Raw genomic sequence first — 14,978 nt, forward strand, 5'->3', positions numbered from 1 at the left:
CTTGGATCGGGCCATATTATTACTCCCCTTTTATAGGCGAGGAATGAGGCACAGAGATTTCAGCTAGTTGTGGAGCTGAAATTTCAAACAAGCAGCCCTGTTTCTGAGCCTGTGTCAACCCTGAGGCCATATACAGAGGAAGATGGGGCCGCGAGTCCCAGGAAGTGTCACCTCAGGTATAAGGATGAGCTTCCAGCCCCTTCAGGGGAAGCTGTGCTGACTGCCCTTGGGACATCTTTCTCTTTGCTGCAACCTGGCACAGCGACCTCAAAGCACCTATGTCCTTGAACCTGGGGCTGCCAGCCTGGTTGGGGCCCGAGCACCAGGGGTGGGGGGAGGCTGTGCTGAGCATCTGTGCCCCTCGGTCAAGGCGAGGAGGGACTTGGTACAAGACCCGGTCAGCGTTTGTAAGCCCTTCCCCGCCCTTCTCCTGTAGCTCGAGACATTCAGAAGTGGGAGTATGTCCCTCTTGGGCCGTTCCTCGGGAAGAGTTTTGGAACCACCATATCCCCATGGGTGGTGCCCATGGATGCCCTCATGCCCTTTGCTGTGCCCAACCCAGAGCAGGTAAGCATACCCTGTGCAGGAAGTCCCAAACCCAGGCCCCTCTGACTCCGAGGCTGTTTGCCCACCAGGCATGGAGAGGGTCTGGAGGGTAAGCTCTGTGCCCCATCATGGCCTCATGCTGGGGGTCTCTAAGCAGGCATGGCATCAATCATTCTACCTTGTGCTTTCCGTGCCCCCTGCATGGTTCTTGGAGGAAAGCGTGGAATTTTGTAAACTTCAGAATGCTCTGAGGCCATAAGAACTGGCCAGTTGGCAGAAGAGGTCCCTGCCAGAATCACCACATGGCACAACTTCCCAGGTCCCTAGGTTGTGTTCTGTGCAATGGTGCCCCCTGGAGCCCAACTGATAGATTGCAGTGTGGAGTCAGGCAGCCAGGAGTCCTGGTCCAGAGCCTCCTGTGCCCATGCCACCATCCAGGGGCGTCTCAGCCTCAGCCCTCATGCCTCAGTCCATTGCAGCCTGGCAGCTGCCTTTACCCGGTCACCGCCAGTGGTCTCACCACTGTGCCCTGTGACCTTGGTGGTTGCCTGTGGCCCTGTGCCCTCTTCAGCGTGGATGCCTCGGCATCCCCCTACTCTTCCTAGGCAGTCACTCCCCCTGGCTTCTGACATGACCTGTCCCTGTTCCCCCATGTCTCCCAGAGTCCCAGGATGCTCCAACAGCCCAGAGGGCAGCCCTAGCTGAGCGCTCAGCCTCTGCCCCTCCTCCCACCCCTCCCCTGAGCTTCTTACCTTGCTCTTGGCCTCCCCCCACGACCCCTCCCGCCCCAACACACAAGGCTCCCTCACCCAGGCCACCCGCCCATGTTCCTGGACACCCCTCAGCCCTGCCTCCGTCTCACGGAGCTGTGCTCAAGGTCCTTGCAGACCAGTTTCCCGTGAAGCTCCCGCAGGCCTCTCATGCTTGTCCCCTTGCTCCCTCCTTGACCACTCCTGCACAGCCATTGTGTTCAGTCGCTGAGACATGTCCCTTCTTCCCTCCTTGGTGAGCCCACACCTGTGCCTTCTTCTGCAGCCCACCCCCGCGGGGACTGTCTAGCCTGCTGCTGCACCCCCTGCTTGTCCCCTCCAGGCTCCATCCCTGGTCCAGCTCTCCGTTCACAGGCACCCCTGTACCGTTGCCAGGGCTCTCTGGGCTCCATCTCTCTTTACGCCAGCCTTTCCTGAATACCATTACATGCAACTCTCATGGCTCTTGCCAATTCTGAACTCTTATTTCTTTAATGCCTAAAAGCAGCTTCCATTTGAAGACTTTTTTTTTTTTTTTTGCTAAAATTTTTAGGGCTGCACTTGTGGCATATGGAGGTTCCCAGGCTAGGGGTCTAATTGGAGCTACAGCTGCTGGCCTACACCACAGCCACAGCAGCGCCAGATCTGAGCCGCATCTGCAACCTACACCACAGCTCACAGTAATGCCGGATCCTTAACCCACTGAGCAAGGCTAGGGATCGAACCCGCAACCTCATGGTTCCTAGTCGGATTTGTTTCCGCTGCACCACGGCGGGAACTCCAGCTTCCATTTGAAAATTCTAACAGTGTATTTAGAAAAGGAACTTTATGTCCCATTGGTATCACTTGCCACCAAGTTCAACCTAAAAAGAAAGAGAGCTATGAAAACCAAATCACCCTATGTTATCTCATGTACCACTAGTGATTCACATATTGCTCTTTGGGAAAACAATGCTTTTGGCCAAGGTGCCGACCTTCTGGCCTGGCTGTCGAATCTGCCTCCACAGCTGGGGCCTGTCCCTGCCGGCCACCATCCCTTTCTGCTGCCCCGGCCTTTCCCACGGGCCTTGCTTTTTCCCCCATCTCTGACCTTCCCACTGTCTGCACCTTCCCACTGTCCCCATCTTTCCCACTCTCCCCACCTTCCCACTGTCCCCACCTTCCCACTGTCCCCCTTCCCACTGTCCCCCTACCCACTGTCCCCACCTTCTCACTCTCCCCACCTTCCCCCTGTTCCCACCTTCCCACTGTCCCCACCTTCCCATTGTCCCTCTTCCCACTGTCCCCACCTTCCCACTGTCCCCACTTTCCCACAGTCCTCACCTTCCCACTGTCTCCCTTCCCACTGTTCCTACCTTCTCACTCTCCCCACCTTCCCACTGTCCCCACCTTCCCACTGTCCCCCTTCCCACTGTCCCCACCTTCCCACCATCCCCCACTTCCCCAGCATGCTCCTTCAGCTTTTTGGGGACCTCTCTGATGCGGCTTCTGTACCTTTGACCTGCTGCTGCCTCTTCCTCGGCTTCTTTCCCAGAGCCCAGCTCATATGACCACCCTCAGCCCTCATTGTCCCGGGACACAGTGCTGGTCCCTGGAGAGGAGCGGCCTCTTCATCCTCAGGTCCTCTGTGCCTGAGCACCGTGGCTCTGCTGCAGGCCCGGCCTGGGCCAGCTCAGCCCGCCTGCCCATGACTCTGTGCTCTGCTCTGCCCTCTCAGGACCCCAAGCCTCTGCCATATCTCCGCCACGACCAGCCCTACATGTTCGACATCAACCTCTCTGTCGCCCTGAAAGGTACTGTTTTGGGATCGCAGGGTGCGACAGGGGCCAGAGGGCCCATGTGCCCAAGTACTTGGTGGGTATGTGGCTCCTGAGCTCCTGGGGGTGGGGATGAGAGGGTGTCAAATTCCATGGCCTGGGAGAACGTGGGGTTCGTGTAAAGGAGAGTGGAGGGGAAGGGACATCCTTGTGCTCAAAGGGAGCCACACTGGGCCCATGTGGCATTAGCCTCATGTCACCGGGCTCTCAGCTCTGAGGACCAGAAACCATGGAGTCTGGGGCCTCCACCCTCTGCTTGAATCCCCTCTCCAGCCTCCCCAGCCAGAGCCTGCCAGCCTCTGCTCCCTTTGGGTGGCACATTTCATCCAGGGCACGTTTGAAAGCCAGTCCTCGCTGGCCCGGCCCTGCCCTCTGGGGCCCCACAGCCAGCGCACCCAGTGTTGACCTGGGTCAGCTCTGGGCACCTGGCAGGCAGGGCCCACGTCCCCCGAGGCCGCTTGGCTACACTGCGTTAATTAATAGGCCAGCGGAGCGTTAGTGGTAAAGAGCCTGGCCGTGCAGGCCACAGCTGGGGTTCGAGTCTTAATTCTGCCCCTGCCCAACTTTGGGCACGTTCCTGAATCTGTCTGTGCCAGTTTGTCATCTGTAAACTGGGATACAGATGGCATTGACTTCATGGTATAACTGTGATGGGTTAAGCGAGTGGATTCATGTCAAGGTCTAGAACAGCGCCTGTGCCTGAGAGGTATCAGGTGTCATTTTCCATTCCTGGTGGGAGCACCCAGGGCTGGGGATGCCCACAGACCCTCCAGGCCACACTCTGTCCAGTCTCTTTTCTTCCCAGATTTTCTTCTCCTTTTGTCCTGTTTAGATACCCCAGGCTCTCTGGGGCTTTCCCACTGTACGTTCTAGGGGCTCCGCCCTTCATGGAGGTGATCCTGGCAGCAGGCTCAGTGTCCGCCAGGAGGAAGGAGCTGCCATCGCAGGAGTAGGACGCAGTATGCAGGAAAGGGCTGCTAGGAAGTGCCGTAGCACCCCTGGAAGACTGCTGCCCCACTCCTTCATGTTACCCATTGAGAAAGTGAGGCTCAGAGAGGAAAAAGGGATTCACCCCAGAGTCCCATAGCTGGTTGATGGTGAGGCTGAGACTACGGTCAAGAGTCACAAGCTCTAGGCTAGTGTCCTTTCCTGCCACAAATGCTAATTTCCACCCTGCCTGCCTGAGCTTCTAGGGGAAGGGATAAGATGATCAAGAGGTGCAGGAGTTCCCGTCCTGGCTCAGTGGTTAATGAACCCCAACTAGCATCCATGAGGATGTGGGTTTGATCCCTGGCCTCACTCAGTGGGTTAAGGATCCAGCATTGCCACGAACTGTGGTGTTGGTCACAGACGTGGCTCGGATCTCACGTTGGTGTGGCTGTGGCATAGACCAGTGGCCTCAGCTTCGATTGGACCTCTAGCCTGGGAACTTCCATATGCCATGGGTGTGGCCCTAAAGAGACAAAAAAAAAAAAAAAAAAAAAAGAAGAAGAAGAAGAAGAAATATCTGGAGATGTAGAAAGAGCTAGAAGAGGGAGGACCCAGAGCAGGGATGGTTTTCGAGATCCCATACCAGTCCTGAGCATGGAGTTCTCATGTTCTGAGTTAGGATCTGGGTGGGGCAGGCTGGGGGGACCCTGAGCCTTCATGATGTCGAGAAGTACACCTGTTACATGCAGCCTCAGAAGGGAAGCCAGGGCCAAGGGAGGAAGGCCAGTTATGGGGCAGTAGAAGAGCTTTCTGATTATTAGCACTGTTCAGAAGTGGTACAGCAGTAGCATGGTACCTCGTGGGTAGTAGGTGTGTACTTGTTTAATAACTATTGTTGAAGTAAATTGTATAGTAGGAATTGTCCGTCATTGGAGGAGTGTGGCAGGGGACAGATGGCCCCAGCTGTCCAAGGGGCTCTGAGGGGTATGGCAAGTAAGTTTCACCTTACACACTATCCCCCGTTGACTACTGGCTTCCGGGAGCATTGTGTTAAGGGATTCCGAGGCCACATCTGACCTCGGAGGAAACCAGTACTGTGATCAATTCGCACTGTCTGCCGTGGGTGTGGGAGGAGAAAGTGGTGTCTTGTGTGCATCTATTTGCCCTCCCTGGACCAGCTCTTTCTCTGGAAGCCTCTTAGCCCTGATATCCTATGAGCATATTGTCTCATGGACTTTTTAGGTGGAATCACGTTAGACAATGGGAAGCTTAAGTCACAAAAGAGCTCACCTTATAAGGTGGATTTCCCGTCCTCCTTATTTAATGGAATTAAGTCTCTCTGTCGGTGTTACTTGTCTTCACAACAGGAGAAGGAATGAGCCAAGCGGCTACCATATGCAGGTCCAACTTTAAGGTAAGCTTTGAAGCTGGGCAAACTGTGCTTTTGGAGGTAAGGGAAGGAGATCTTTCTTCCTGGCAGGACTAGGGGAATAGAACCCATTTGGGGATATAATGATGGGTCAGCATGTGGACCTAGAGCTTCCATGGCTTTTTTTCTTTCCAAAGAGGCCAGGAGGTCACAGAGACCTCACTAAATGGAGGCTGCATGGACATGGCCAATGGTTTTCTTGAAGAATAATAGATATTCCTGTAAGGGTCTAATCTCTGGTTTCTCTTGTCCTGCCATGGGCTGGATTGATCAGTGACTTATTTTTGTAATTGAAGCAAACACAAAAATAGGGAGTTCCAGTTGTGGCCCAGCAGTAACAAACCCGACTAGTATCCATGAGGATGTAAGTTCAATCCCTGGCCTTGCTCAGTGGGTTAAGGATCTGGCGTTGCCATGAGCTGTGGTGTAGGTCACAGATGCGTCTCAGATCCAGTGTTGCTGTGGCTGTGGTGTAGGCTGGCAGCCGTAGCTCCGATTCAACCCCTAACCTGGGAACCTCTATATGCCATGGGTGCCGCCCTAAAAAGACAAAAGTAAAATAAATAAAAATGATAATGCACAGATTGAAAGTGTACAGCTTGATGAATTCTCATAAAAGCAACATCTCTCTGCAACCAGCACCCAGATCAAGAGAAGGGTAATTTCCAGGATCTTAGCCTCCGCTTAGTGCCCCCTTCCAGTCACATCATCACTGTCCCCATCAAGGGGAACCTCTCTCCTAACTTCTATTACCACACATTCATTTTTTTCTGTTTTAAAATTTTTATAAAAATGGAATCATATGGGAGTTCCTGTCGTGGCTCAGTGGTTAATGAATCTGACTAAGAACCATGAGGTTGTGGGTTCGATCCCTGACCTTGCTCAGTGGGTTAAGGATCCGGCGTTGCCCTGAGCTGTGGTGTAGGTCACAGATGCGTCTCAGATCCAGCGTTGCTGTGGCTGTGGTGTAGGCTGGCAGCCGTAGCTCCGATTCAACCCCTAACCTGGGAACCTCTATATGCCATGGGTGCCGCCCTAAAAAGACAAAAGTAAAATAAATAAAAATGATAATGCACAGATTGAAAGTGTACAGCTTGATGAATTCTCATAAAAGCAACATCTCTCTGCAACCAGCACCCAGATCAAGAGAAGGATAATTTCCAGGATCTTAGCCTCCGCTTAGTGCCCCCTTCCAGTCACATCATCACTGTCCCCATCAAGGGGAACCTCTCTCCTAACTTCTATTACCACACATTCATTTTTTTCTGTTTTAAAATTTTTATAAAAATGGAATCATATGGGAGTTCCTGTCGTGGCTCAGTGGTTAACGAATCTGACTAAGAACCATGAGGTTGTGGGTTCGATCCCTGACCTTGCTCAGTGGGTTAAGGATCCGGCGTTGCACTGAGCTGTGGTGTAGGTTGCAGGCGCGGCTCCGATCCCTCGTTGCTGTGGCTCTGGCGTAGGCCCGGTGGCTACAGCCCCGATTTGACCCCTGGCCTGGGAACCTCCATATGCCGTGGGAGCAGCCCAAGAAATGGCAAAAAAAAAAAAAAAGACAAAAAAAAATGGAATCATATGTTACGTATTCTTTTCTGTCTGGCTTCTTTTGTTTTAAATTGTGTTTCTGTTTGCAGTGATAGTTCATTATTCTTGCTTTTGTGTCGTGTTCACTGTATAAATGTTCCACAGTGGATTTTTCCATTCTACTCTTGATGGGCATTTGGGTAGTCTCCACTTTTTTGGTACAGTTACTGTGAACATTCTAGTTCATGTCTTTTGGTGCATGTACGTGCATGTTTGTTGGGTGGATATCCAGGAATAGAATTGCTGGGTCATAGAGGATATATATCCATACTCAGCCAAGGAGAACTTCCATATACTTTTCCAAAGTGCTTGTTCCAGTTTATACTCCCCTAGCAGCACAGGAGCATTTCAGCTGGTCCACGTGATGTTGTTGGCCTTTTCATTTCAGCCGTTCTGGGGGATTGCGATTTCAGCTTGCATCTCCCTAAAAACCAGTGCATCAGGGCACCTTGTCACATGCCTGTTGACCATTTGAACACCCTCTAAATCAATGTATTCGTATTGCCTTTAGTCTCCTGATTTATTTCTGGGTGCATTAGGTTGCTAAGAAGGAATAAAGGTGCCTCCATGGGTGGGCTCTTGGGCAGGCATCCATTTCTAAGGTTTCCTTTATCTGGATGTGCAGCTCCAGGAGTGGCAGGCCTGAGAAGCTGTGGACTTGGAGGGGCACAGGCGTGCAGCCTCTGAGCCTCTTGTTGGACATGCGGTCCTTGGCCCCCTTCCCCCACAGCCCCACCTCCCTTAGCACGCCTTCATTCCTCAACCTGCTCTGACGTCCTGTCTGCATCCTTCGGCCCCATTGCCCCGTGTCTGTTCCAACGTCCATAGTGGGAGAATGCAAGTGAGGTCTCTGCTCATGGGAAACTTCTGCTGTGATGAGAACCCAGGCCTTGTCAACTTAGGGCTCAGGGGCAGTGGCAGGACAGGGTGTAAGTATGGACAGACGGGCACGTTGTAGATAGAGGGTCTGAGCAGTGAGGTCACTGCTCCGGGGGGCTTCTTGGAGAAGGTGGGTTAGGGGAGGGCTGGAAGGGGCAAAGGTGCTGGGGCTGTAGCTGGTGAGGGGGCGGGGAGAGAGATGGAAAAGGGCCCTGGGTAACGGCGGGAGGACAGCTCGTCCTTGTGTTAGGGGCTGGAGAGCCCAGGGAGGGCCAAGTGAGTGGGGTGGGCTGTGCGGGCTGCCTCCCGGGCCCTGGGGGAAGCCCCCCGCCCTCTGCCTGTCCTAACCTCTGTCCTTCGCCCGCAGTACATGTACTGGACGATGTTGCAGCAGCTCACTCACCACTCTGTCAATGGCTGCAACCTGCAGCCTGGGGACCTCTTGGGTTCTGGAACCATCAGCGGGCCGGTGAGTATCTAATGGCCCTGGGGGCTGCCCACCTGGAGCACCCATATTCCCCACAGAGACAGAAGGGCCCTCAGATCTTCCTCGAGAAGGAATTCCATACTGAGGCAGGTATATCTTACCCTCTGTCCTACCCAGAGCTTCCCCCATCTCTGGGTACAGAATGGGCTTCTTCTCCGTATTTCAAAAGAGCCTGATACAGGGCTTGGAGGCTGCGTCTATCTGCTTGGGGAGGGTCAGGAAACTGCCACAGTGTCTGGTCGTCACCATCTCGCACTGCACCTGCCCAGGATGAGGTGCCCCCACGCCCAGCCCTTGGCGATGACTAGAGGTGGTGCATGTAGTAGCAGCACCTCCTACAAGGTCATGACTTCAGGCTCTTTCTGATGGGAAGTCTCTTCCCAGGGGGAGGGGTCAGGCATAACCATATCTGGGTGAGCTGCAGCCTCCAGAGCGGGCAGCGGCTGGGGCGTGCTGGTCCGGCCGCCCTCTGAGTGCTGAATGAAGTGAGCAGAGCAGGCAGGCCAACGCGGGGTCTCTGAGTACCAGGGGTCTCCTGCCCCTTCCCAGTGCCCTGATAAGCACCATCCACACCGGATTTCTCATGCTCATCATGATGTGAATACGTACGATGCTTTCTTTTTCCTGCTGTGAAGGAGCCAGAAAGCTTTGGCTCCATGCTGGAGCTGTCGTGGAGGGGAACAAAGGCCATAGAGCTGGGGAATGGACAGACCAGGAAGTTTCTGCTGGACGGGGACGAAGTCATCATAACAGGTGAGGGCTCTGAGGCCTGCAGGCTTTGTCTCCTCCTCGCCTGCTGCACCGTCTTCACTGTCTGGCCAGGAGGCCATCTGTTCCATCTCGTTCCCACGGCCACATTCCCCAAGTCTGTGTCTGCTTGTTCTGGCCTGTGTCCCAGGCCTGGCTGCCTGGAACTTTAAATCTGAGCCTCAGAGTTCCTGTTGTGGCTCAGCGGGTGAGAACACACTGTTGTCTCTGTGAGGATGCCAGTTCGATCCCTGGCCTCGCTCAATAGGTCAAGGATCTGGCATTGGCGTGAGCTGTGGTGGCGGTTGCAGATGTGATTCAGATCCCGTGTGGCTGTGGCTGTGGTGTAGGCCAGCAGCTGCATCTCTGATTTGACCCTTAGCCTGGAAACGTCCATATGCTGCAGGTGCACCTGTAAAAAGAAAAAGAAAAAACAAAACAAAACCTGAGTCTCCCTGGACCAAAAAGACCACAGAGGTCCTGTTTTGTCTCCCTTCTGCTTGAGAGAAATTATAAAATAATGTCAGGTTCCCATTGCTCTGCACTTGGCAGTACAGAGACCCTGTGCCCTATGACCTCGAATCCTGTGACCCTGGGCCTGAGTTAGTGACTGAGATTTCTCAGCAGCCCGTTCTGAGGAGGTTAGGGCACCCCTTACATCTCGGGGGGGCTCTTCTGCCCCCCATGTATTATTGCTGGAGATGGAGGCACCGCCATGGTCAGCAGCACGTGCTTCACAGTCACACAGACTCATGTGGGACCCCCAGGTCCCCTTTGCCCTGTGACCATCCTCAAGTTATTTAACCTTTCCGACGCTCAGTTTACTCATCTTTTTTTTTTTTTTCCTGTCTTTTAGGGCCCCACCCTCAGCATATGAAAGTTCCCAGGCTAGGGGTTGAATCAGAGCTATAGCTGCCGGTCTACACTACAGCCACAGCAACGTGGGATCCAAGCCGCGTCTGCGACCTACACCACAGCTCATGGCAACGCCAAATCCTTAACCCACTGGGCGAGGCCAAGGATCGAACCCGCAACCTCATGGGTACTAGTCAGGTTCCTAACCTGCTGAGCCACAACGGGAACTCCTGGTAGGTTGATTAAATGAAGTGGATTTGGTAGAGAAAATGCAAGCAGAGCTCAAGACAGCAGCAAATGATACCCAGCATTAACCAATAGGTACTCGTTTTGCCTCTCCTCTTTCTACAGCCTTGTGATACCCTTTCTAATGCCAATTTAACTAACAGTTAAGGAATATCTGCAGGGGCCACCCGTGTCTACTTCCTTTATTTTGTTTTGTCCTCACAGTAGCCCTTGCATAAGATCATTGCCCTGATTTTATAGAGTAGAAAATATAGGTTGATAGGAGGTAGGTTACTGGCCGAAAGTCACACACGGATGAAGCCAGGATGCAGTCTGGGTCTTTGGATTCCCTTGCCAGCTTTGTTCCGGAGTTCCTCTCGTGCTTGTCGGACCTACTGCAGGCCCTCGGTCATGGTCCTATGGGTTGAGTGAAAGCATTTCTTTCTTTCTTTCTTTTTTTTTTTTTTGCCTTTTCTTGAGCCGCTCCCGCGGCATATGGAGATTCCCAGGCTAAGGGTCTAATCGGAGCTGTACCCACTGGCCTACGCCAGAGCCACAGCAACGCAAGATCTAAGCCGTGTCTGTGACCTACAGCACAGCTCATGGCAACACTGGATCCTTAACCCACTGAGCGAGGCCAAGGATCAAACCTGCAACCTCATGGTTCCGCGTGGTTAACCACTGTGCCACGACGAGAACTCCAAGTGAAAGCATTTCTTGAAGTTTTGGTTTGAGAGAAGGAAGGAAGCAGATGGGATGGGAGAGGAGAAAATCGTGGCTTCAGCTTTCTCTTGTCACTGTAATAGAGGCTCCCAACTAAGCTGCTGTGGACCCGGCAGCTGGCCAGGGCCCAGAAGAAATGAGATCGGTACTTAGGCAGATGGGATGCGCAAGTGTTCTTGGCATTTGAGCCAGGGAAGGTGGGAGAAAGGAGCCAGGAGGCTGCGAGGGTCACTGACGTGTTGTTTGTATACAGGGCTTTGCTCCAGAAGGATCTGGGGAGGCCAGGCAGAGAAGCTAGAGAAAGCCAGTTCCTTGAATCTGAAGAAGCCCATGTTGGCAAGAGAAGAGGGAAATGGGAATAGATTGGTGGAATTCCCTGGCACAAGAATAAAGATTATAATTCGGCAGTAGAAGAGGTCTAAGTTAAATTTTGGTGTTTTTTTTTTTTTTTTTTTTTTTTTGCTTTTTAGGGCCACACCCATGGCATATGGAGGTTCCCAGACCAGGGGTCGAATGGGAGCTACAGCTGCCAGCCTACACCACAGCCACAGCAACAGGGAAGCTGAGCTATGTCTGCGACCTACACCACAGCTCACGGCAACGTCGGATCCTTAACCCACTGAGCGAGTCCAGGGATCGAACCCATGTTCTAAGGGTTATTAGTCAGAGAACCTTCTTTGTAAGGAAGATGAGGTCTATTACATGTAATGCACTCGGCACAGTGTCTCATCTATAGGAAGAGCTGCATGTATTGGCTGCTGGTGGCACTTCTGAATCCTCTATTACATTTCCAGTGGTTAGGAACCGATTTGGAGAGCAGTCAGTCACCAGTGCTGAGAGCAGGGAGGTGACAAGGTGGCATCTGAGCAGGTGCCACCAGAGGAGCAGGAGGAGGGCTGGAAAAGAGCCATGGAAGCCCAGTGTGGCTTTCAGAAAGAGGGACCCAGAGGGGTCATGGCAGGTGAGGGCACAGCACTCTTGTCAACACTGGTGATCTCAGCAAAGGGACACAATGGGCACACTGACCCCCCACCCCCATCCACTTCCCCACATGTCCTCCTTCCCGCAGGGGAACAGTGTTCAAGTCTCGGCTCCAGTGACTCCCTAGAGTTTGTCAGGGATACTCTCCAGTATGAAATCCCTTTTTCCTTTTTATTAACATTTAACTTAGGAGTTCCTGTCGTGGTGCAGCAGAGACGAATCTGACTAGGAACCATGAGGTTGCATAGAAACGAGGATTTGAACTGAGGTGGTTGAGCTCCAGGGTCCATGCCCTTTTTTCTTTTTGTCTTTTAGGGCCACACCTGTCACTAGTGCCACACCTGGGGTTCCCAGGCTAGGGGTCAAACTGGAGCTACAGCCCCTGGCCTATAACACAGCCGCAGCAACACAGGATCCGAGCCACGTCTGTGACCTACACCATAGGTCATGGCAACACCAGATCTTTAACCCACTGAGCGAGGAGGCCAGAGATCGAACCTACATCCTCATGGATACTGGTCAGATTCATTACCACTGAGCCACAACAGGAACTCCAGCTCCCACCGTTCTTAATCCTCCATGTCTTCTAAGGCCCAGCACAAGTGCCATCTCTTTTAGAAATTCCTGGCTTGTTTCTAGCATTGCAGCAGACTTTTCTGTTGTGCTGATATTGCTTTGACTATTTCCTTAGGAATGTAAGAGAAGCAAAGAGTTCGTGTATCGACTCATATCCACCTAGACCCAGAAGTGTAGCCTAAGGCTATTTACCAGTAATCTTTAAGACACAAAGAGCCAGTTTGAAGACAATACTAACACCACAACCTACTGTGTGCTAGGTACCACACACGGCACTTAACCTGCACTGCCACATCTAATTCCCATGTATAGTTGGACCCTCGGAGGTCCAGAGAGGTCAAATCGCTGGGTCTGAATCACACAGTCCTGGAATGCAGCCAACTCCCCTGGGAGGCAAAGTGCATCACTTCGCTTCCCTACAATTGCAAGCCCTTCCATTTTCTTTCCCATTTTCCTTTAGCTTCATTTAGTCGCATGAGACAGTCAGGACTGCCTGGAAGCTCTGGTGGCAGAGACACCCCTGGTTTCAGGCCCGGCTCTGCCACTGACTCAGCTGGGACTGGCCCCTGTCTCTGGACCTCGGGGTCTCCTCCTTTGGGAGGTGAGGGGTGCATCCCCGTGTGCTTGCAGGCCTGGCATTCTGGGAAGCTGTCGCTATGGATTCTCATTCCTAGTGGTGGGATGGAGTGGGGAGTAGGGCAGAGGGTCAGTTTCCACTGAAGGGCCAGTGAGATCAGCACAACGAGTGAATGTTTCAGAGAATATTTCAGAGGAGTTGAGTGAATGTTTCCTTCTATTTCCGTGGTTGATGGAGCCCAGCCCAGAAGGTTGGGGAACTGGTTATCCCCTCTGCTCAGGGATCGGTGACACGCTCTGACTTGGGTGCAGAATTTCCTTGTGCTCTGGCTTCTTGGGGTCCTCTGTCCCTGTCTGAAGGCACCTGCCCCCAGCATCTCTTCTCTGGACTGGAGAACATCCGCCCGGGGCTGGGGAGATCCTGGGCTTCGTCCTCAGCTGAGTGCAGAGGGTCACTGCTTTTCCCTCTGGGCCAGTGGTCTCAACCAGAGCATCTTGGGGGACATTTGGCAACATCGAGGGACAATTTAGGTTGTCCCTGCATTGTGGCCAGAGATGCTGCTAAACATCCTAAGTGCACAGGACGGCCTCTCATGAGAACAAATCATCTGGCTCAAAAGGTCACTATTGCTGAGCTTGAGACGCCCCATCTGGGCCATCTGCCTTCCAGCTGTAAAGTGGGAAGGAAGTGGCCGACGTTCCTACCAGGTGGAAAGTGTACTTGTGCATCTGTACTCTGGACCTCAGCAGGTGCTGTTTGCTGGTCGTGGCCATGCAGCTGTAACCCAGCGCAGGAAGGAGCTGTGACTGATGGAGTCCCCAGCTCTGGGGGATGGGTGGAGAGGAGGACCCCCCCCCCCAATCTGTATTTGCAGCTCTCAAGGAAGAAGGCCATGGAGCAATCCTTGCAGTGCTTCTGAGGGTCCCTGACTACAGGGAGAGCCTAGAGTTCCATCTCGGTGCTCCTGCAGTTCCGCTGCTGCAGTGGGGGTTGTTTGTTGAAAATATATTCTGTCGGAGTTCCCTTCATGGCACAGTGGTTAATGAATCCATCTAGGAACCATGAAGTTGCGGGTTCGATCCCTGGCCTCGCTCAGTGGGTTAAGGATCCAGCGTTGCCATGAGCTGTGGTGTAGGTCGCAGATGCGGCTCGGATCCCGTGTTGCTGTGGCTCTGGCGTAGGCCGGTGGCTATGGCTCCGATTAGACCCCTAGCCTGGGAACCTCCATATGCTGTGGGAGTGGCCCTAGAAATAGCAAAAAGCAAAAGAAAAAAATATATATATATATATATATTCTGTCATTCTGCCTTCCTGCCTGGAGTCCAGCCATGTGCTGACCGGCACTGTGTCAACTTGGGCTTTGGTTCCCCTGAGCCCAGTGGCTTCGTGGCTGACCCCTGTCCTCCTCTGTTGCAGGGCACTGCCAGGGGGACGGTTACCGTGTCGGCTTTGGCCAGTGTACGGGAAAAGTGCTGCCCGCCCTCTCGCCGGCTTGACGTGCTCTCTGTTCTCCTGGAAACAAAGCCTTGAGCACCACCCTCCAGCTCCCTGGGAGGACCAGGGTCCCCTCTGTGGCGGTAGCCCTGGCTCTTCATTCAGTATTAAAGCCATCGCTCTGTCTTCATGCTCTGAGCCCAGCCCGCTGTGAGTGTGCAGTGTCTCCTTGTGTTCTTGGGTTGAGCCAGTGGGTCACCGCATGTACCATTTCCTGGGCAGACCCTCACTGATTTGTCTTCTAGTTTTGGTTCTTGGTTTTCGGTTTTCGATTTTGTTTTTTTGCCATATGCATGGCATGCTGAAGTTCCCCAGCCAGAGATTGAACCCATGCCATAGCCGCGACCTAAGTCCCTTCAGTGACATTGGATCCTTA

The 14,978-nt window shown here is 53.1% G+C and overlaps 1 protein-coding gene across 6 annotated transcripts in view; it reads left to right on the forward strand.

Moving 5' to 3' along the window:
- FAH (fumarylacetoacetate hydrolase) overlaps positions 1 to 14,749 on the forward strand; it is a 40,305-nt gene extending 25,556 nt beyond the window's left edge. Inside the window, exons 9-14 of one of the 6 annotated variants that reach the window (XR_014810369.1) lie at positions 437 to 567; positions 3,013 to 3,088; positions 5,410 to 5,901; positions 6,397 to 8,406; positions 9,060 to 9,177; positions 14,525 to 14,749. Coding sequence is in view for 1 of the 6 variants with exons in the window: in XM_003356648.5 (XP_003356696.1) it covers positions 437 to 567; positions 3,013 to 3,088; positions 5,410 to 5,456; positions 8,305 to 8,406; positions 9,060 to 9,177; positions 14,525 to 14,604 (554 nt within the window). In the remaining 5 variants the exon portion in view is untranslated. Of the gene's footprint in view, positions 1 to 436; positions 1,566 to 1,848; positions 3,089 to 5,409; positions 5,902 to 6,396; positions 8,407 to 9,059; positions 9,178 to 14,524 lie in introns of those variants that run through there. The other 5 variants (XM_003356648.5, XR_014810370.1, XR_014810371.1 and 2 more) reach the window with 5 other exon arrangements.
- Positions 14,750 to 14,978: the final 229 nt, after the last annotated feature.

This window comes from Sus scrofa, chromosome 7 (genome assembly GCF_054392235.1).
Source record: "Sus scrofa isolate SSC_HxYL_T2T_F1_AM1 chromosome 7, Sscrofa_HxYL_maternal_Yorkshire_Landrace_v2.0, whole genome shotgun sequence".
NCBI lineage: Eukaryota > Metazoa > Chordata > Mammalia > Artiodactyla > Suidae > Sus > Sus scrofa.